This window comes from Vespula vulgaris, chromosome 9, assembly GCF_905475345.1.
Source record: "Vespula vulgaris chromosome 9, iyVesVulg1.1, whole genome shotgun sequence".
Classification (NCBI taxonomy): domain Eukaryota; kingdom Metazoa; phylum Arthropoda; class Insecta; order Hymenoptera; family Vespidae; genus Vespula; species Vespula vulgaris.
Genome location: NC_066594.1, coordinates 4774391 through 4797618, shown reverse-complemented (window position 1 = coordinate 4797618; position 23228 = coordinate 4774391). Strand labels below are relative to the sequence as shown.

At 33.2% G+C, this 23228-nt stretch overlaps 2 protein-coding genes across 2 annotated transcripts in view; both read right to left on the bottom strand.

Annotated features, from left to right (window-relative positions):
* Window positions 1-4: 4 nt before the first annotated feature.
* On the bottom strand, window positions 5-3913 carry LOC127066533 (nuclear exosome regulator NRDE2). Its single transcript, XM_051000389.1, has 10 exons — window positions 3747-3913; window positions 3007-3662; window positions 2570-2933; window positions 2341-2487; window positions 1989-2257; window positions 1590-1918; window positions 957-1497; window positions 736-885; window positions 485-657; window positions 5-395 (listed from the first exon to the last, which is right to left on the bottom strand). The coding sequence occupies exons 1-10, from the start codon at window positions 3823-3825 to the stop codon at window positions 137-139; spliced, it is 2967 nt and encodes a 988-aa protein (XP_050856346.1). The 5' UTR covers window positions 3826-3913; the 3' UTR covers window positions 5-136.
* A 2239-nt stretch (window positions 3914-6152) lies between these two features.
* LOC127066020 (nephrin-like) overlaps window positions 6153-23228 on the bottom strand; it is a 112673-nt gene continuing 95597 nt past the window's right edge. Inside the window, exons 9-15 of the mRNA XM_050999159.1 lie at window positions 19888-20018; window positions 14691-14850; window positions 13267-13614; window positions 11222-11488; window positions 6951-7190; window positions 6698-6810; window positions 6153-6589 (exon numbers count right to left, since the gene is read on the bottom strand). Of these exons, the coding sequence (XP_050855116.1) occupies window positions 6512-6589; window positions 6698-6810; window positions 6951-7190; window positions 11222-11488; window positions 13267-13614; window positions 14691-14850; window positions 19888-20018 (1337 nt within the window). The 3' untranslated portion in view covers window positions 6153-6511. The remainder of the gene's footprint in view (window positions 6590-6697; window positions 6811-6950; window positions 7191-11221; window positions 11489-13266; window positions 13615-14690; window positions 14851-19887; window positions 20019-23228) is intronic.

Here is a 23228-nt window from a genome sequence, read left to right as displayed (position 1 = left end):
GTAATATTTTTGCGATATTAGTATTTATTTACATTTTTTTATGAAACCATTATTTATATTATTTACATTAAATACATAAATATTTATAAAAGAAACATTTATATTTAGGAACAACTTGTAGATAAATAACCATTTTCTATAAGTGACCACGCAAAATATTTAATTCCTCTGGTGTAACATGCATTCGTAATTCTTTTTCACGTATCACATCTTGAATTTGTGTTAAAAGTTGTGGTGCAACTTCAGCTGCATCAATATAAATATTTCTTGCCCAAGGACATAATGCAACACTTTCATGGTAAACTTCTTCTCCCTTTTTTTCACATAAATTATATTCTTGAAGAAGAAGCATATATATTCTCCATAAAAGTGGACAAGACCTTATTTCTGGTGTTCTTAAAAAACATAAAAGTATAATAACAATAAATTAAGGTATAAATAAGATTATATAATTTTTTAAGAAACTTTTTAAAAGAAACTATACCTTGCAAATATTCTATGAAGTGACAATAATTTATTAAGTGATGCATAAGCTGCATCATGACCAAGTTGCATTAAAAAATGAGTTCGTTTTCGTCCAGCTAAACACAAGGATAATGCTTTCCAAACTGAAAACTCGGATTTTGTATTGTTAATTTTCCAACTTGGTAATTCACTCTACAAGAATATTTATTGCTTAAAATATAAATACTAGAACATTATACTTTATATTGATTTGCAAATTTTCAAATTTACCTGTTTATGGGCATAAATAGATAGTGCATAAAAATTATCTGGATATAATTCTAACATATCATATAATGTTTTATTCAAATTATTATCCAGATCTGGAAAGTTTTCATAATGTAATTGTAAAATTACAAGTTCACTTTCATATAACATTTCCTGCAATAGATAAAAAGCATTATGATAACAACGAAAGAATTAGGAACAACAGAAAAAAATTAAATTCATACCTGTAAGTGGGGTAATTCTCTGCAATGTTCTATACAACATTTATATATATTGATAACTTCTTCAATATTACTATTTTTTACATACAAAAATAATGTGTAACATACAATGATGTCACAATCCAAATTTGGTAAGAAAAATGTATCTATATCTTTACTCATAGGTTTTGTTTTCAAAAAATTGTTGACACAATCTTTTAAATATTCCTCAACAAGTAATAATTGAGTATCAGTTGATTCTGGTACCATATGCTTAATGACATTTAATATCTTTTCTTTGTGTGTTTCTTTATATGTTTCAGTATTTAACAAAGTTTCAAAAAGTGTCCTATACAAATTAAATAAAGCAGTCTTTTCTTCATGATCTGATATCATAGATGGACAAGTACAATTCGATAGAATAGCAGTTTCTAAAATATTAATACAGCTTTCAAATCTACCCATTTCTCGTTCTATTAAAGCATATTCTTTATAAAAATGTAAGTTATTTCTGTTTACATCTTTTTTTAAAAATTCTTTCAACACGGATTTCAATTTTTTCCCTCTGCAAAAAAATATTTATATATTCATAGTACGAAATGTAAGATATATTTCATTATTATTATAGTAGAGATTACTTCATTTTTATTAACTTACTTATTATCATATTTCAAAGATTCATCTTTGCTAAGAAAAACAAGTAATCTTTCAAATCTCAACCACCATACATATATATTATTGCGTTCAAGGTTTGGTAAACTATCAGCTATTGTATGAAATGTTTCACGTATAAAATCTAAGTATGGTTCTTGAGCAGGATGAAATTTAAGATACTGAGGTCCAGAAGTTAAATGTCCTTCAAGTATTCCATGTATTAATGCTTTCCTTTTTTTATGACCAGCCATTTCACCTACTATCGGATATGCAAATGGAAATAATACTTCTGAAGAATCTACGCCCCATGCAAATTCTTTTAGACCTAAATTCTATATATATAAAAATTCATATGAAGATATTAGAAATTATACTTCAATCTAAAATTGTGATTTATTTTACCTTCAAGATGCAATTTCTTGTTGGCAATAGTGGTATTTTTAAAACTAAAAGACTATAAATTGCCATACGAAAATTCGAATCACGACTAATTATTGGATGTACAAAATCAGCAACATCTTCTGGTATAACAAATCTACGAGAATCTCCAACTAATTCTAATTCTTCTTTACTAACACTGATCCAATGACAATTTTCTCTTAATGATTCTGTTCTCAACCATAGTTGATTTAATGGTAATCTTGACATTAATACCACTTCTTCCATTCCAACTGAAAATATATATAAAATCACATTATCTTTGAATAAATTAATGTTATAATTATAAATTTGATATAATAATAAATCGACTTACTTAGTTTTTTTTCATCTATAATTTTTTTAAAAACCAAGCTATCTCTATTTAGATTGAGATTTAATATAAGATTTAAACGTATTGTTTCCCACATTTGTTCCCACAAACCAGTATGCCTTAAGAAAATCAAGCACTGGTATAGCATTTCTAGTATTACAATAATGAAAGTAGTTTAGAAAAAATAGTATATAAAAATTAAAATATTAGCAAAAATAATTAAAAATACTACCTAATAATCGTTCATCATAAATACGTGGATTTGTCCGAGATCGTTGTCTTAATATACAAAAACATTTTGTATATAAATCCAAAACCTTAGGAACAGTGCACATTGCTACTGAACTTTGTGTAGCCATTATTAAAGCTTGCCATAAAATAACATTTCCTGTGTCCTTGTTAACTAATGTTTCTATTTCTTTAGAAAATTCATCAGCAGGTGATATTTCTCCCATAAAACGCAATTTTAACTTTAATAATTCTATACAATCTGAATTTTTTTCTAAAGCTTTTTCAACTATTGATAACTTTCTTAAAACTGTAGAACGTTGAATATTCTTAGCTAACTGATGTTTTTGAAATTTAGCCAGAGTGTCCTATTTGTAAGATATAAATAAATTTTATTATAACTAATTTTTAATAATATTATTTTTTTAATAAATAAATTACCTGAAACTCAATGTACTCTAACCATAGCTTTATGTTTTTAGGATTTTCCATTAATTTTTCATTATATTCTCGTGTTTTTAATGTTTGTTCTTCTTCTAAATTTGTACACCAAGATGGAATTTGTTCATTTTTATTTATTGTTGTGATTTCCCTTTTAATAATTATATCTTTCTTTTTTGTTTTTTCTGCTAGATCTATGTTATATGCATGATATCTTTGATAAATATTTTTTTTAATTCGTTTATATGAGACAAAACCAAGATATTTTTGTCCAACATTATAATATGGTCTAGCTCTAGAACATAACGTATTCACTGTATTGTTTCCCCTATCTCGATGTTTGTCTTCAAAATATACATTTGCTACATCTCGTTCATATTCATATTTGTCTTTCTTTTTACTACTAGATTTTCGTTCTTTCTTACGTTTTTTTGTATGTTTAGATGTCCTTTTTCTTTCATCATTTGTGTGTAACTTAACCAATTTAATGGAATTATAATACGAATGTTTATTTTCGTGAGAAGAAGTAGGAACATCCGTGGAAGTAGATATATCATTATCTGATGAATTGTCTGAAGAAGTATCTACTACAAGTGTTTGTGATTGTATATATGTTTGAAAACTTGAATTTGATAACCAGTTTGCTGATGTATTATCTGCAATTATAAATATGATAAATAAATAAATCAAAATTTTGATTTCACAGGAAAAAATGTCAATAATGGTTTAAGAAAGTTTACCTTCCCGCAATTGTTGTGAAACATTGCTATTTGATGATTCAGTTACGTTTTCATTTGAATAAGCAGGAAACAATGACATTATTTATATTTTCAGTTTAATAAACACCACGCATTAATTTAAAGGTTATGATATTCTTGTGAATCTTTCATGTTGACAATATAACAACATAAAAGGCTGTGTATTGATTAGTTATGTTGGTAGTACACAATTTTCATTGGCGTAACAGTAATGTTCCGACCAATCGAGTTGCTCACATCGACTATCAATACAATAGCAATTTCTTTGTCGATGAAACAGGTATGTACTATTACCAGTCAGTCAATAAAAGTGGTATCTATCATTTTTGAAATTCTACTTGTTCAGCAAAATAGGAATCTTTAATTATTGTCATGGCAATAAAGCAGGAATTTAATATTATCAGAATATTTATTTTGTTGGTAAAAGCAGCGACATACTATTACCCATTTGTTGGTAAGCAGTGGTCTACGATTTCCGACAATTTTTACTTGATCGATAGAACAGCGCTCTACTATTACTGTTAATTTTTTTACTGTGCTAGAGCTATCTCATTTTTTGTTTATTTTCTTATAATATGATAATTATTGTACGATTTTTTTGTCCTTATAATTCTAAATTGTCGATAATTATTGACATATATAAAATATGACGGTTAGAATTTAGTCTAGTCGTATATGTTTTTTATTATCAATATAGAGTACTATTAGTTTGAATAAAATTTTTGGCTTTCGAAAAGAATCGTCGAAATTTTTTATCTTTATGTAAAAATTTCATGCATCTTTGATTTGAGGCTATATCAGAAAGGAGAATAATTTTAAATAAACGTTTATATAGAATAAATTGCATGTAGTACTTTAATATTATTATATTGTATCGATAATGAGATTAGAGTAATAGGAAACGCACATTATATTTTTGTTTAGTTTTTAATTTTTTCAAAGGAAAAAGCCGAGGAGATGAGATATAAAAAGTAAAAGCGTATTAATTCGTGTGAAGTGAGATATTAAAAGAAAAAGCAAAGTTTAATTCCAAAGTGGTCATTCGAGGATTTGAGAAGAGTAATATTTCTCAAATGTTCACTGCTTTATTCGGTATTTTTAAGTAGGTATACTGGAAGGTCTATAGAAACAGTTGAGATTTTTGGTTAGCGGTTAAATCGGCTGGTTGATTTCTCGAAAATAGGGAAGGATCTTGTGCGGTTTGGATAAGAGTATGCACCCTGCAAAGCAGCCACAGTGTTGCAGTTCGACATAGAAATTCCATGCTCGTTCGTTTCTACTCGTGGATCGTAAACGGACGTGCTCGAACGTGAAATCATAAAAGTTTCAACCTGCGAAGACGTTAAGGGGATTCTCGGTACGTCTGCACGTAGCTCTTAGGTAAAACTCCACGAATAAGATCCTTTTTCTCAGCCATTTACCAGCCTCTACTTCTCTCTGCTCTTCTCTCTTTTATCGCTCGATATCGTGCACGGTACTTCTAAGTATCCATACATCTATGTCGTATGAGTCTATCTAATAAATGTAACTACGTATATATTTTACATACCATTTTGAAATTAGGTAGATACCTATTTGTTTTTATTTAGACGTTTCGCGTTGGTAAAAAATCAATATTCTTTTTTATCTGCGAATTGTTTCAAATTCTCTTTATTATTTTTATCTTAGAATGAAAGCCGATTTATCGCCATAACAGTTTTTTTTTTTTTATAAAAGTTTACTAATAATCTCGAAAAGTTTGAAATAACGATTAGAAATATATAAGTATGTTTTCTAACATTTGAAAATGTGGCAAGAAAAAGTTGGTCAAAAGCTCGAATGTCATATTATGTTTTGATCAAAGTATTTTATGTGTTTAGGAATAATTTGCTTTCTTGATAAACTGTTTACTAGGAATGCGGAAGGAATAGGAAAGAAATAGAGAAAAAATAAGGACGAATACGCGTGAAACGAGGCCGAGGAGTTGTGAAAGAGGAAGTGAAGGGCTCGCTACGATGTCTCACGAAATGTATCTAACAATGCGAAGATTTACGCGCCCTAAAACAAAGATCGTTACGAAAGGAGGCCAAGATAAATCTCGTACTTTTCTCGTCCCACATTTTAGCGGTGACGATTGTGGAATCTTTCTACAAGTATGAAACGTTTGGTTACTTAAATTATATCTTTTGTTGTACGATAGTGGTTTCTCGAATAACGATCTACTCTTGAAATATTCGCTAAAATCTTGTACGTTCGATCTTGAACAAATATTTGTATGCGAGTAGCATTATTTTTGATCGTATTTTATAAATATTTTAATATTCACATATATATATATATATACATATGTATATATTTTCTTTTATGTATATATATATACATATATGAGTATACAATTTTAAAGAATAAAATTTTGTTTCAGGCAACAATAAATTAGGTTTATCGGATGTAGACTTCTCGGAGGTAACACGAAATTGATGTGTTTTTATTTATATACAATATTTACAAATGCATAGTGAATGGTTATAAATGTTTTCGTATGGTCGAACGTGTACAACATGGCGTAAGCATGATTTGGCATTTTCCACATGTCCCCATTTTTCGTCGCTTCTTTTTCTTCGGAATCCACTTATAAGACAGAAAAACCGTTTACCCTGCTGGATGTGATTCGATGATCGAGCTTCGTACGAGAGATTCGCTGCTCGTCTTTTGGCAGGATCTCCAAACCACATTGTTATTTAATGTCTGATTCTTTTGAGATTTTCTTCTTAAATGCAGCTCTCCTGTATCGTCGTATTTCTCATACTTTCGGGGTAACGATGTGGCCTTTGAAGACTATAGAACGTCTGAGAACAAGGTAGACCATAGATTTATAAAGCTATTATTTTTAGAGATTCAAGATAAAAAAGAAAGAATTCTCGAATACAACGTCGATAAAAAATCCGATTACTTACATTAGGCGACGTTCGAGAGTAAGATGAGTCTTCTAAAACATCATGCGACATTTCTCGTCCTTCTAATTGTCGAGGTCGTCGTGGCAAAGAGCCACATATTGGAATTTTTCTATCTAAAATTGTATCGAAAAAATTTATGAGCATTGATGTTGTTCTTTCTGACTATATCATTTTTTGATTATTTGGATAAATCGTGATAATAATTTTTCTTTTCTACTTAGATAAGACGAGTATCGAAAAGAATAAAAATTACCCGTTAAATGATGTGTTAAGGCCGTTGTTGGTATGAGATCAGGATTTCCATCCTCTTCTTCGGCTTTGCTTGTAAAAGTCGCGATGCTGGATTGTTGAAGCGGTTTAGGTTTTGTGGGTGTCGCCGCGTGTCTTCTCCAAAGAGCCATTAGAACACCGGTTACAATCAGTCCCAAACCAGTGGCTGTACCGCCTAGTCCAATCAAAATTGGTGACATGTCGACCGAGGAAACCGATTCGCCTGTAAACGAAATTTTAACAAGTTCTATCCACAAATAATCCATTTGGTTCTGTCGTTCGACTTTAGTCTTTTTGTTGTATGCATTTTTGTTTTATTCGTCGAAATAAGATGATACTTTAAATATTTCGCAGGAGAAAGAATAAAGAAAGGATCGTAAAGAAAAATAAAAAGAAAAAAGAAAAAAGAGAAAGAAGGACACAGTATGCGTGTATTCTTGTATATATCCGTGTATTCTTGTTTTGTAGCATCACTGAGCTTTCCACAGAGTACTCTGTTATTTTAAAATAAAATAAAAGAAAAAGATCAATACAACCATCGAAAGAAATAAAGCCGATACGTTTAAACGGAATATCTAGAGACAGACGATTTCTCGAGTTCGAATACGAGTAATTTTTATTTCACAGATGTCTGAATCGATCGTTCTTCGTACTTTAGAACTTTCTAAACTATCATCTTCCATCTTCCGTAACCAATGCTCGTCTTATTTGACCATATATCTGTTACTTTCTCTGGTCACCAACACGAAACGTTTTCTTATTTCAACGATCTGTTATATGGGCAAAGCCTGGAGATAGAAGTAACCGAGCGTTCCATTTAAGCTTTCCTTGCACGAGCTATGGTTACGTTTGAATTGCTTCAAGAGATATACGTCTCTCCTCTTTCTCTCTCTCTCTCCCTATCTCTTTCTCTTCGTCTCTTGGATTCTAATTTCCTTGTTCGCTTTGTCTAGTAAGTAGTTGGTGCAGTTGATAGATGCGATTCGAACTGCATCAACTCAACGTATATATGTAAATACGTATGTATATATGCGTATACATGTCAAAGAGTGAGACCACAATCATCAATATTTAGAACGTATAATTTACTTTCAATTAAGACATTATTTTAGTAAATCGTAAATCATAAAATGACACCTCAAATGTCTACCTTGCAATTCTATTAATCCTATGGAGCAGTCATTTTGCAAGATCTTTTATGGATATCGAATGTTCTTCCAATTCTTTCAATTGTTCTTTCTCTTTCTAATCTTCTGGTCTTCTTTTCATTCTATTTGTCTACCATTCTACTCAGTAAGGTTTTACTCAGCAGTACTCTACTGGAACCATCTCTAACCGTCCTCGACGGTTTAATGAAATTCCTAGATGACGTTCGACTGTCTTCCCTGCTTTGAAATGAAATTTTACAAGTTGAAATACTTACTTCGCGTCGTCGATCTTACGAAATAATTTGTCAAAATTTCAAATGAACGAATTGTTTTATTCATTCTACAAATGCATAAACGATAAACGATATATCGTATTTATGAATAGATTTTATGAATAGACGGTAGTTGTTAAAAATATTCGTCTATCGTCTTTCTGTTGCAAAATAAATAATTTTTATGCTGTGTAACGATGCAAAGAGTTATAAATTAAATTTTTATGTTACGTTGTACGATAAATAATAATGGAAAGCTTTTTCTGATCTTTTAGGGACTTTAGGGACAATTCTGTCTTCCGATGCTAAATACAGTGAATACAATACGTGAGAATAAAAACAAGAAAAAAGGAATATAGAGAGAGCAAGAATTTGAAAAGATTAAACGAAAATTAATTTGTTTTTCATTAAAATCTCGACGAGAATGTATTGCGAGAGATAATACTATCGTTAATAATTTTGGAAGGAGCATAGTGTGGAGCGCTGGACGAAAGAAGATAGGGGAAGCTTACGAAAGAGCGTAATGATTCGTCGTTCGCGCTTTTCGCCTATCAAGAGCTCTTCTCTCCTTTATTAATGGACGCGCATAAGCGCGACCGTGCGCGATCCTCTGTCACGGAGGAAGATTAACGAAGGTGACGAAAATTTTCGGTGCACGAAAATAGTAGCTTGGTCCGGCACGTTTATTGGAGAACGTACGGACGACGACGTACGGAACGAAGGGGTAGGTGACGTAAGGGAGGAAAGAGAAAGAGAGAAAGAGAGAAAGAAAGATAGATAGAGAGAGAGAGAGAGAGAGAGAGAGAGAGAGAGAGAGAGAGAGAGACAGGGAGAGAGAGAGAGAAAGCAGACGAAAGGATGGACCACCGCGGACGAGAGAAAACAGAATGCATAATAATAGCTCATAAATTTTGAGGCTTGTTTCCGGCTTCTGTAGAGGCACACCGTTTCATGTTTCACCATGAAACGGGTACCGCCACCATCGTATCCTGACCTGACCCAAGGCTGACCTTTCTCTCTCTCTCTATTTCTATGCGTATTTGGCTATACGCCGGAACTGTTCGGCCGAGAGATCATTTGCATTCCGATAATTCCGTTTATTTCCTTCCCACGGATGTTCGTTAAAAAATAGGATTTCGTGGCGGACCTTTCGGCTGTGTTATTCCACGGTTATTTCACTCGCGGCAAAGTGTAAAATTGCTTTCGCAGTGAACAGAGCAGGAGGACAAAGGGGGAAGGGTGGCTCCCCTCCGGTGGGAAAGCTACGATTCGCTCGATTCCGGTATTATCGTACGGTAAATCTATGGAAAGCTTTTGGGTTCTGCCATGGCGATCGCACGCGGAAAAACGTTTATTTAATTTGGGATAGAATTATGGATACACAAAATACAATAGTAGCGCGATAACCAATGTCGACCCGATAGACCCCAATCACAGTTTAGATTGATAAATCATCGCAAATAGTTTCGTTCCATCTATATGATCTAATGCTAATGACGCAACGTTCGCGATTAGATTCGCATTCGCTTTGATTGGGTGCGATCGCGTCGACGATCGTAAAAATTTATGTGATCTACGGTTTCAGTATCGTGATTTTGTACTACGTGTACATGTATACATATGTGCATTTCGATGACGCGATGAAAAGCGAAGCTTTCGAATTGGAACGATCGCAAAAAGCTTTTTTTTTTTAAACGACCATGTGGCAGATGGTACGTTAATATTGTTTCGATCATTCTCTCTCTCTCTCTCTCTCTCTCTCTCTTACTCTCTTTTCTGTATCATTCGGCAGAAACATTTTGTTGCCTCAAAAGACTGAAACTAACGGCTGTTTTTCGTGCTTCCAAATGTCGCACTTTTCGTGCTTTATAAGTGCTGAAAAGATAAAACTTTTTTATGAGTCCTACCTGTTAATCGAAAATGAATGGTACAAACTCGCGTGTATCAAATATCGTGTGTATTCGAATACGGGTAAATTTTTTTTTAATAACAGTTTAATGTGAAATACGAAAAGTGAATATATGTTTGGATATTGTTAAAGATTTTTTCCAATTTTTTGTTATAATTCTCTTTGAAAATTGATAAAAAGGCTATAGTAAATGTCAATTATATTTTCATGATATTTCTCAGTAAATTCATTCATTCTATAGACTATGTTGGTAGTATCATTTTAAATATATATATATATATATATATACATATATATATATATATATATATATATATATATATATATATATATATATATATTATTATTCAAATGGAGAGAATTTTTTCATTTATTATTATTTCGTATACTGTTCTATTGCATTATACAAATAAAATTTTCTTCTTTTCTTCTTTTTAAAAAAATTTATAAAATTGCTAATGTTCAATGGACCGCTGCTAATATACTGAACGAAATAGAATACAATAACGATTCATGATTTTATTATAATTCGGAAGTGATCTAATTAAACTTAGTAGTTCGATAAAATATGGAAAATATAATAAATAATGTTCGAGATATAAAAACTAATTAATATTTGCTACAAAGAAATACGGCAGAGTAGATATTAGTTGCTTTTTTTCTTTTCTGTGAAGACTGAAGAAGAGTAAGAGAAGAACATATTAAGGCAAATACTCTAGAAAGGATTCAGAGCGTGTAGAATATCCTTGTTATCACGTTAGAAGATTCTGAAAGGCTATGGCGGAAAGGCGACTCATAGGATTGCATCGTAATTTAATTCTGAGCGGACGGTCGTAATATTTTTCTTTTTTATTTTTCTTTCTCTCATTTTAGTCTTTTCTCATAATCTTCTAGAATTTAATTCGTGTTAGTGATACTCACGCACCAGTATATTTTGCTACGCCTTTCAAAGCGACTCCTTCCATGATGACTGGATCGCTCGAACCTTTCACGTTCACTGCATAAAGGGCAACCGTTGTTGGTTTGTGAAGCTTTAGTTCCCAGAAGGGATTCAGCGATTCGAACCTTTGCTTGTCCACAATGGCAACAAACTTTTGGGGTAGTCCACCGTCGTAACCCTCTACGCAGGATATCTTTATCCACGAGTCGCTTTGATTGTAGGCGGTGCAATTTTGCAACGGGTAAGGTCTGCCTGCGAAGTAAACACGCTTTTTTTATCCAAGAAATTAATACATCAATACATATATATTAACAGTTCTTTTCATTTTCGAAACAATTGTTCGTAAAAAATGGCAATTATTTTGGTATCGAAATTTTTTTGCAAATAGTTTTATTCAGAACGTATGCAGAAATAAATATGTTCGTCATTAACGGAATAAATGGAAATGTTGAACCCACGAGACGTGGATACCTCAATGTGTGTTGCAGAAAATTCTCTTTTTCGACTAATAATCCCTCTCGACGAAACAATCGATATGAGCGAAAAATGGAAAACTGGAAGAGGCAAACAGTGCCTGCTGTATTAAAGAAGGGCAACTACTGCTCGGCGAACCGCGTAACTTCGTATTATTGCGCAGGGAAAGCTGCAACGTTATTTGGAATCTATAGCCGAACGAATAAAATTACGCTTCGGCATCATAATTATCCAATTTATTATTGGCAGTACACTTAGCATTAATTGTCACTAATATATACGAATCATATGTAAATAAAAGCGATTGTAATATCGGTATGTTATTTTACGTTCGTTTAAATTTACAATCAAATTTTGAAGAGATAGATAAACGAGATCATCCCGAAGATTCGAAAAATATTCCAAGACAAAAAGAGACAACGTTCGTGGGATTTTCATTCGTCGTTGGCATGCGTCGTCGTTTCGTCTAACAATTTAATTACTAACGAACGAACGTTACCCATTGCTTTACGTAAATAAATGTACGGAGATATAGTCAGTGTACGACGATAGAACGTAGATAAAAAGGCGAGGAGTGCGAGGAAAGCAGGGAAGGTTACGGGAAGAGAGCAAGCGAGGGCAAAAAAGTGCTGTCCGGTAATTACATAAGAAATACATTGGCCCTTCGTGTAAAATAAATTATGTGTCCAATTACCGCAAGCGGCACATAGAAGGAAGGGTGGGATCCAGGGAGTATTCGAGTCAAGTCGACGCGGCGAAATATTCGACCGAGTTGAGTCTAGATCGTTCCCGTGGTGATTTGGACAAAAGCATCCAGTAGCGAACTCGTACGGAAGCAGCAAAAGTATAGTGGATTCGATACGTACATCGACGCTACGATACCTTTGGACAACAGTTTTACGTTCTCAGCATCGCCTGTCTGCATTGCCTCTCTTCGGTACGTAATGAACATATTCAATTATGGTTTTCATTAAATTTTCACAAATACGCACGCACAAGGCGCGACGCGGAAAAGTTTCGCACTACCATGAGCGGTCGGGCGCGATGTGTCGAAGTGTTTCTCGTTTTCCCACTCTGATGGATTCGACGGGGTTTTCTTTTGATCTCTCGTTTAGTCGAAGAAGGGGATGGTGTTTATCTTTTTTAGTCGTCGAACAGTTAGCTCGAAAGCGTGAAGCGTTTAGAATAAAACGCGTACATAAGTTTCATATTTATGTACGTTAATGCGAGGTTGCAGAGAAACGATAAATTTTCCTGAAAGCTGGTTTTACGTTGCATTCGTCGCGATCGAATCTGACATTCTATTTGAATCGAAGAATACAGAATACGAGAATACCATCGCAAATGACAATAAAACTGAACGAAAAGGACTATTAGCTATTTAATGACTAGTATTAGGTATGAGATAAGTATTCTCTGACGGTAAGAAGGACGATACCTTGTCCATGTTGTTTCTATTTCGAGAACTTAACTAGACGAATTTCGGGAGAAACATGCTGCTGGATGGAAAGGACCGATGTGTCGGAGGTAGGAAATAGGATTAAACTTGCACGAACCTGCTGCTATAACCTGATACAGGCAAGGTTGCTTGGATTGGCCAACGACGTTGCTTGCCCAGCATCCGAGCGTCCCATAGTCCATATCCGTTGACGGAGTGTAATTCAGTCTGCTTATCGTACTCTCGCTACTATATTTCGTGGACGGAATGTCGTTCAGATCCCCGCTGCTGTTGAATGTCCAGTGGAAGGTCACCGTCGTCGGATTCGCTTCAACCTCGCAGACTAAGCTTATGGTTTCGTGCTTCAAGGCACCGTGCACATCTTCCGGAACATTAAAGGGCGGTGGCGTGGCGTTTTGGTATCTCCACCCTCCAAAGTTTAACACGTGCTTGCATATCGGTGAGACTAAATTGAAATAAAGTATTTTATTTCTCCTTTTTTCTTTTAATATAAATAATATAAGTATTACGCGGACGAGAGTTACGCTTTTAATATAAACATACATAAATGTAAATATATCATTTATTTGCGCGTTCTGATATATCATCGGTATAATAGAACCAATGTTATTACAATTTTGTAAACATACACTTGGGAGAATCTTAAGAGTATTTGGAATATAATATCAATAACCTCGAGGTGACTTTCAAGCAGTCGTTCGTCAGCAGCCGTACAGATCAGTCACGTTTTCGTTTCGTTCTATTTTATTCTACGCATATTTCTTACCGATATAATTTCTTTACGTATTATTTAATAATGATATTTTAATCGATTATTTTTACGTTTAATTCTTCTTAATTATTATAGGATAATTTATAATAATAATATTATATATAAGATCATCGTATATTATATACTTCGTTTCGTTAGTTAACTCCAACGAGAATTACAAATAAAAGACATATTTTGTGTGTTGTGTAGTGTGAAATGTGTATTAAATAGTGGAAGAACGAATGGAGATCGGAATGATTCGACGGCGAAGGGAGAAGAAAGAGGATAAAAAAAGAAAGAAGAGAAGGTAAAGTTCAAACAATAGAATAAATACGATGCTAAATATATTTTATATACTTTTATGACTCATGCGTGCCCTGAGCGCTAATCGAAAATCTGCGATCATTTCCATCACGAATTTATTGCTTTTATCGTGCCATTTTCTCACATTTCATTTATTACACATTTATATTTAGTTATATTCGAACATTTAATCGATTTACAAGAGAAAGTAATAATTGATTTTTTATTTTTTCTTTAAACTTGTTAACCGTATGTGTTAGAATTTTATAGTAAATTATTATAGTATGTTTATACTAAATTAGAATTTATAGGAAAGTTTTCGAATTTATAGGAAAGAATTATAGAAAATTATAACAAACGTTTCGTTCGTCTATCTTTCTCTTTGTTCAGAATATTCGAAGGACATTGAAATAAAAGGTCAAAGATAGGAGAGTTGTAAAAATAATGAGTACGATAAACATACTCACACATAACCTCTAGATTGACGATGTTAGAGCTCTCGTGACCTTCGAGATTGGTAGCCATACAAGTGTATCTCCCAGCGGATTCCCGTGTTATGCTCTGAAGTACTAGAGAATGGTCTGAAAGCACTATGCCGGCGGTAACGTCGTGATGGAGTTCTTCTTCCTAAATAAACAACCAAAAAATATTGAGGATGTCAAAGAACTTTGAATTAGATTTTGTTGTCGTTTCATCGTTAAGGTAAAATAAAAAAGAGAAGATTAATAAAATGTTGTAGCGAGAATAACGATATGTCGTGTAATAAAAAGAGAACGATCGAGTATATGTACGCATACATATATGTCAGAAATGTGTATTTCACTAAAAGTAATGCAACAGTCCTTCTTTTTTTTTAATGAAAGTTTCGCGATGTTTATTTACGAGTACGATACTCAAACTTACTGCGTAACTTTTCTAGTATTCATAGCCAAACGAATTTTATAATTCTTTCTTTCAATGGCAGGTTTGGCGTAATTTAAAAGTAATTTTACGATATATGGTAGACGAATAATAACATCTGAGATAAGTCTTGATTCGTCGTGTAAAGCATAAGGGAGAAGAAGGAAAGTCAAGTTGAGCGGCGATTCGATTCTCAGAGGTTGACGCACTCTGGTCGCGAACGGTTAGTTAGAAAAGTTAATTCTCTGGATGAAGTAACTTGGAAAAGTTAACGTAACCTTCGGCATATCTTTCTTCTCTGTAATTTCTCTATAACTAACTATATGACACTTTCCAGCATCTTCTTCTTCCTGATTTATTTCTTATGCATTTTAATTTACAAGTTATAGTTCTTTTGTTCTAAGGTTGCGTTATTACGCGAACAAAGTATTTCTTGAAATATTTCGCGTATTGCATATTTTGTCTAGACTAGAATGCCTCCGAATTATTACTATCCATTAAACTAGAAATTGAGGAACTTCTTCATTTATTTTTATATTTCTTTTTTTTCTTACATACGAATCAAAATTTGTTACCTTCTTTATCTAAATCTTTTACTTTCATTATCTAAATCACTTTTTTAAGATCACATTTTTTAGTGTGTTTTTAGTACCTTATTTAATCAATAGCGAAGAGAGGGAAGAGAAAGAGGGTAAAGCGAAAGAGGGTAATTCATGTATTATATATATCATCATGTAAAAGGTGTGTCAATAGTTTTATCGAGTAACCAAGTTAAGGTTCAACTTTGTATTCGGCGACGTTGCTTTCTGATCAACGAAAGTGACGACCGTACTCGAGGAAGGAATCACGGCTTGTTATACATTGACTTTGTCATCGTCGTCGTCGTCGTCGTCGTCGTCGTTTCGACGGAAATGGTAGGACAAAGAGAATTTACGATGTACTAACTCGAGTAATGTCTCGTCCTTCATTCTACGTCTTGTACAACATCCAACGTGTCCGTTCGACGTCCCTATGCTGACACGTAATTCGAGGTAGGACGTAAGTACATTATTTATTTCTTTTCTTAACTCACGCAACACATATACGATAGCGACATTATAATATCTAAACGTGATAAAAAAAATTTACAGATCAAATGAAACATAGTACGATTGAAACGAGAGAACTTTTTGAAGTCAGAGATTGAGTTTAAATCTGGATTGCTCTCGTTTCAAGTTTCTGACGTTGATGGATACGACGTGAAGAGATTGTTTTATGGTGATATTTAATAATGTTTTCTGTGACTCTTACAAGTGCCATAGCATCTTCAAATTTTTTCTTTCGTATGGAAATTTTTATATCGTTGAAGCTTTTATTATTTTCTTGTTTTTTCATTTTCATTGTTAAATTTTGGAAATAAACGCCGTAGTCTTTTCGCGAAGCAAATTGGCAAATGTGAAGTACATCGAAGCGTCGCTTACTAGTTAGTAGAAATTGTTACAACTACCTTAATTAAAGTTTAGATATTGTTGGGCGAACAAAGTTATCCGACATAGAGCTTTCTAACAATTTTAGGTCAATAAAGATTACGTTATTGAATTTTCCATGGGTTCTCGAGAGCAAAGAAGAAAATATTACGATTCTAGAAAGTAATAATCATACAAAGGAAGTTCTCTGTCGTGGAGAAAGGAAAACGTCAAGAAAAACGTGTTGGTTAATTCACGTCGAAAATTGAGTTACTCTTTGCGGCTCGTAAATACGAGCGAGAGCGAGAATCTTGGGTGTCTCGGGGTTCGCTCGAGAAAGTTTCATGTCGAGCAAGGATCTGAATTTTCTACGTGAATATATTCTCTCTCTCTCTCTTTCTCTCTTTCTATCTATCTATCTATCTATCTATATATATATATATATATATATACATATCTTCCTCTTTCGTCGACGAGTTGGCGGCGCTCTAAGTATTATTTGCAAAGTACGTTGAGCAGAGGGAAGCAGAGTAGTCGCTAAATTTGGTTGGCACATACAATAGGAACGACTAAGATCGTGTCGGATCAAATAAGGTGCACTCTGGAAGAACGATGAAACGAACGCATATACGGCCAAGTATCGTTCTATCTACTTGAAAGTACTCACACGCACTCGCTTTAGCGGCCACAAACTTTTGTGTTGTTTTATAAGTATCTAACGAGTACATTCGAGTATATTCGTTTATATTTGGTATCGAGAAGTTTACAGAAACTTGAATTCTTGCTATATCAGCAAGTAGAACAGTTTGAATTTTGGCTTCAATATGTGAATACATTCGAGTTTTCTATTTTTATTTTGCACTACTTGCTTTTATTTAATAAAAATTTTCAATACAGAGGACTTGCGTTTCGGATAAAATGCAAAGACAAAGAAAGATATTTTCAATAAAACAGTTCGTGTTATTATCTGTTTTTTTAGAAATAAACTAATTATTTATTTCTATCTGTTCAATTAGAAATCGATCCGGTATATATTAATCTTTTTTAACTGTAGTAACAAATTGACTAAACCAAACAAATTTTTAAATTATACGCATATTAAGGTTTTATTTGCTGTTGAGATTTTTATTGCTTTATATTTTAATATTCACTGCTTATTTTATTTTAACTTAACATAAGAAATAAGGCAGAGATGATGCCTGGAAAGTTATCTAGAGCCGTCGCGTATCGGAAAGTCGTTGGTATTCGGTATTAAATATTCGTATTCCCTGTCGGAGCGATAATAGACCTACCGGGTTCATGTCTTCCAGCTATGAAAAAGCTTGGAATATACGTGCGGCACGTGCTCCTTGTGTACACGTGGCTGTCTGCGATCTCGGTTCTTTTCTTCTGATTTTCTTGAGACAAGCATACGCATATGCTTTTATGTATTATAGTATATACAAGATATCTACTTATGCCCTATTTTTGCATCTGATAGTGAATTGTGCATCTTCAAGTTAGAACTCGTGCTTTTATGAGTTTATAAATAACATATCAATGAATCATAATTTCGATTATTCAAATTAAAAAATAATTTGTTGAAATATGTAAATTTAAAATTGTTAGAAGGTATATCAAGCGATCATGCTAAATCCTTTTATTTGTATATTTTCCTGTTATAGAAATGGTGATAATATTACCGGAAAATGCGTGAATCGTGCTATGCTTTACGGTAGTCTATGAAATTAACGTTATATTATAGCCCGGGATGACTGTATTAAATTAAGACCAGCGCATTAATTAAAACTTCATCGACGCACTCGAAAATACAATTTTTTCATTACCACACGATTCCAAAAAAATGCAACTTTCGTATTTTGCATTCACATTAATGTGACTCACATGGGAAATAATTATTTATTTGCAAATTGAATCTCCCGTGTTGGGTTTTAGTAGTTATGAGAAAATAAGTAAATTAATTGTATTACAAGATGTTATTCCTTTCACTGAGAAAGTAGGTAATATGCTACAGATTTATGGACAACGTATTAACAAAAAGGGAAACAGTTTTTCGATGTAATAAAAGAAAAAGCTCTTATTATCACGAATAATTTTAATGTAGGTTCGTCGAATTTCGTCCAGCAATATAGTAATAAGGTAAATTAAAAAACGGTATTTTCATTCGTAGATACGATTTAACGAATAAGCGGACTGAATTTTTTTTTATAATAATCCGTAATATTTTATTGTATTTGAAAAGTACAAAAAAGTAACAACTAAAGGAACACGTAAATATGTGCATGCGCTTTCGGACAGGAAGATTTATTTTTCGTCGCAACAACGATTTTGACGTGTTACTTTTAAGCAAGATGCACTCGCGCTCTTACGAGATTAAAAGGTACTACCAAATGTACTTCAAAGAATCGACAGGAAAGTAGGGGAAGAGTGAATCGATAATACTCTCTATTCTCTCTTCTTTCTCTTTCTCTCTCTTATTCTAAAAGTTTTATTTCACGACGAATGATGGGATTGTGCCGTACGGTGAAGAGAGCGGTAGAACGAGAGGGAGCGATAAAGAAAGACAGAGAGAGAGAGAGGGAGAAAAGACGGTCAGAATCTTTCTAGGATTTCCCTATTGCGCCTTGCTGTTGCTCAAGTATTCAAAAAAAGCTCGGTACCTAGCACTTGAAAAGCTCCGCCGTTATCTTCGGTCACTCGAGGATCGTCGTGTTAAGCCTCTTAAGGAGGATTATGCTTTCCATCATTTCCTAGTCCGAATCAGTACGCTTCCTGGGAGGATTGGCGAAATCCTACGTAGCATCCGCCTAGTCTTTTCCTATTCTCATCCTCTCTCTTTCTCTTTCTCTCTGAGCTTTCCGACAACGCGAACTAGGTCCTCTTGTGTTCTCTCCACGGACCCTACGCTGTCACCTAGGCTCCAGCGATCTTGCGTCGCGTGAACAGCCTCGAGACAAAACGAAACTAAATAGGAAAACTGTGTCAGGTTAGTTGGTCACTCTAATCCTTCGAGAAAGGTAACATTCCGAACGACGTTTATGATTTTATAAAAATTTTCTGTCACAATTATCGCGCTATTTGTAACGAGCAACGATTCATCTTTCAATAGGCATTGTGTCATCGATTTTATACACGTCGATTGTAAAAGGGATGTAATTGGAATATTTTAAGAAAGTAATAACAAAATCCTGGATATATGTAGATATTTCATAGAAGTTGCAATTTGTATAAACCGAATGTATAAATTATTTTAAAAAGGATAAAAGGAACGAGGTCTACATAATGTATAGTCACTATTTTAAGGTCGATTGATTCTTACCTCATGAAACCAAGTTAGTTTATAGGCTCTAGGATTGGATCTGACGGTGCACTCGAAGTAAACGTCGTCGCCCTCTTTAATGCGTTTCGGATCCAAGGAAGAACCCATTTTGAGAGTGACGATAGGCGCATCTGCAAATTGAAAGAGTCAAGAAAATGATTAGAATCGAATCAGTTTTGTTTAAATTGTAATTGAATCGAGTCGAATAAAGAGTCGAAATAAGAGTCGATTTTTCAATAGATCTTTACGATTAGATTTTTTTAATGTATACGAAAGATATTTTTAATTTTTATGTTTATGTATATGTACGTTTGTATTTACGGTTTACTCTATTCGTTGAAACGATGTGTTTTTGAGTAATCGGATTTCTTATAATTTCAAATTTCTACATCATTATTTTCATCCGATTATAGTATTAGCATTTTATCTTAACGAACGAATTATCATATTTATACGTAATTGAAATTTTATATCGATTAATGTTTCATCTCCAACGAAAAATTTGAATATTTTTATCTGGGTTTCCTGAATTCTTTCTCATAAATTTCGTCGACAATTCAAAAACAAGACCTGTCGAGCAGAATTCTCAACGAAGACTTAATTTTCATTCATATGTAAAATTATTTTTCTTGGCAATTGATCTTCTAGAAAAATTTAAGAAAAATCAATTTCATTTATTTTGAACAAATCTAAAAGAATCGGTCTGTCCGTGTGAGTCAAATGCCAAAATCTGTTTTATTTAATGACCGACAAATTTTTCGTTCAAATTCATCGTTGTAACGTCATGATATTTATACTGCTAATAATTATTCATTGTATTACTATTGGTATTTAATTAAACATGTTCGTTTACAAAACTCTACAATTTATTCAACTTGGATCAATTACCCAATATTAATTTAGTTGGTAATCCAGTTTGGCGACCATCGAAAAGAATATCGCGAATTGGCAGCTTTCGAGGTGGTGTACCATGATGGCTGAACTTGGGAACAACAGAGAGAATACGCACAATTAATTGTTATTTAATTAGGTCATATCTGTATAAATATAAATAGAAATAGAAAATTTGAATCGCAAATATTGCTGATTTCACGTTTTATATCTTGGTTTAATATTGTTAAAGTTATTTTGTGAAAATTGGGCGTACACTGAATGTTGCGTCGTAAAAAGATAACTTCGAAGATAAATATGAACTTTGGGTAAAAAGAATAAAAGAAATTTCTTAAATAATTTCATTTTTATAAAGCATTTACTTTTCGTCTCATACATTTTGTAATTCTCAAAGTTTACGTTAAAGATGAAATATTCCCATCGAGAAGTTTTTCGATCGAATGAATTACATAATACTTCTCATCGTTCAACGGCAAAGTCGATTCTACCGAAATATGTAATAAACGAATATGGAAGTTTTCGTCTTTGTAATAACTTTTCAAAAAGATAGAAAAGTAAAGATTAATTTAACAAAATGGAAAGAAAGAATGAGACGATTATGACATTTTCGAAATTATTTCTACCGCTTTCGAGAAATGTTATTTATGAACCGAAGGGGAGCAAACCACGCCATAATAATATGCGTACCTATATTATCGGGGGCGGCGTTTAATGAAATTTGCATTTTCGCTTGCGCTCGTATTCAAAGTACCGAAGTCAAAGGCAAATCTGCGACTGAAATGCGACTAGCGTAATAACGTCACGCACGAATTAACACGAAATATTTATTCCACTGCTTCCTCGTACGAATTACGCAGCGGATGCTTCCATTGATATACCTATTGTTTTTTTAAATATGCAAATTCGCAGTTTTTTGATAAATTCGTTTACAAATATATATGTCTTTCTTGTACTTTTAATCGTAAGATAATTAATGCTATTATAAGTTTGAATATTGTAATAAATTAGTATAAGGTTTATAAAATTTTGTATCCTTTAATTGGTTTTGGTCTCTTATTATGATCGAAACATGTCGAAATAAGAAATCTTAAGAGCAAAGAAATTTTGTTACATGTAGAGTTAAAAGAATAGAATAATAATTTAAAGAAGGTTTTAGGTCTTGCAAAATGTGTATTTATATATAACTTATGTATTAAATATAGTATTATTTATTAGTATCGACTATCGATTCAGCGATATTTTTCACATTCATAGTCATATTGATTGATAAAAAGTACAATATCAGAAAATTAGATTTAAGAAATAAAAAGTTATATCTATTTTTTAGTTTATTTTTTCTTGGAAACTTACAACGTATGTATCTATTATAAATCAAATGAATACGAAATATAGATCCGAGTATCAATATATAGTAAAAGTAAGGAAGAAGAAGGAGGAAAGAAAGGGAGGGAGGGAGAGTGACAGGGTGAGGGAGGGGAAGAAGGAGAAGGAGTGGTACAGGGAGAGAGAGAGAGAGAGAGAGGTAGTGGTAGAGGGCAAGGAAGAGGGAGAGGGAGAGTGAGAGAGAGAAAGAGAGAGAGAGAGAGAGAGAGGACGAGCACATAGTACGTAAGCGCGAGCATGTGGTGATGAACGATATGCGGCACGCACGCGGTTACGTCGAAATGCGAGAGATGTGAGATTGGTCACGCATACATATACTAATGTATGTATACATATCCATATGTATGTACGTACGTATATTGTATACATCTTTATGCATGCATGTAACTACTTATAGATTGGTGGACGATTGTAGGAACTACGAGTTCATACTACCGCGGCTAGTAATGAGTAGTAAATATGTATATTGTATGTACACATGTTTTCAACGATCACACCGTCAACATCATCATTACCAATATTATCGAAATATCACGTTGTAGAAAAAGCATTTGTTATACAGTTTTTTTTCCTTCTTTACGATTAACTAAAACATTTGAAAAGTTATTGCTTCTCCAGCTATCTTTCGACACGATATTGGAGAGACAGTTTACGATCTATAGAATATCGAATTTTTTGTAGATTTTATTTTCTTCTTCCCTTGTTCTTTCTTCGAATCTATTCCGAAATGGAATCGAAAGAGGAAGAAGCTAAGAAATAGCGTCGCGACTTTTCCTCTCAACTTCATTAACGCGGTTCGTTTGGCCCGACTTTTTTGATTTTCTAGCAACCCTAATTCTGCTACTAGCGACCCTTTGTGCCACAATTGTTCCTTATAATGAAGAAACGAAGTACCTCGAACTAAAGGAGCTCGAGACTATATTCTCTTCCGGTCGAGCGACCCGGTTTCAATGAAACCATTCTCAAGCCTCCCATTCCGCCATCTTCTTTTTAACCTGGGAAAATATATACTTCAGACTACAAAGACACGCCCGGTAGAGAAAGAGCGCGCGCGCATCTTTTTATGC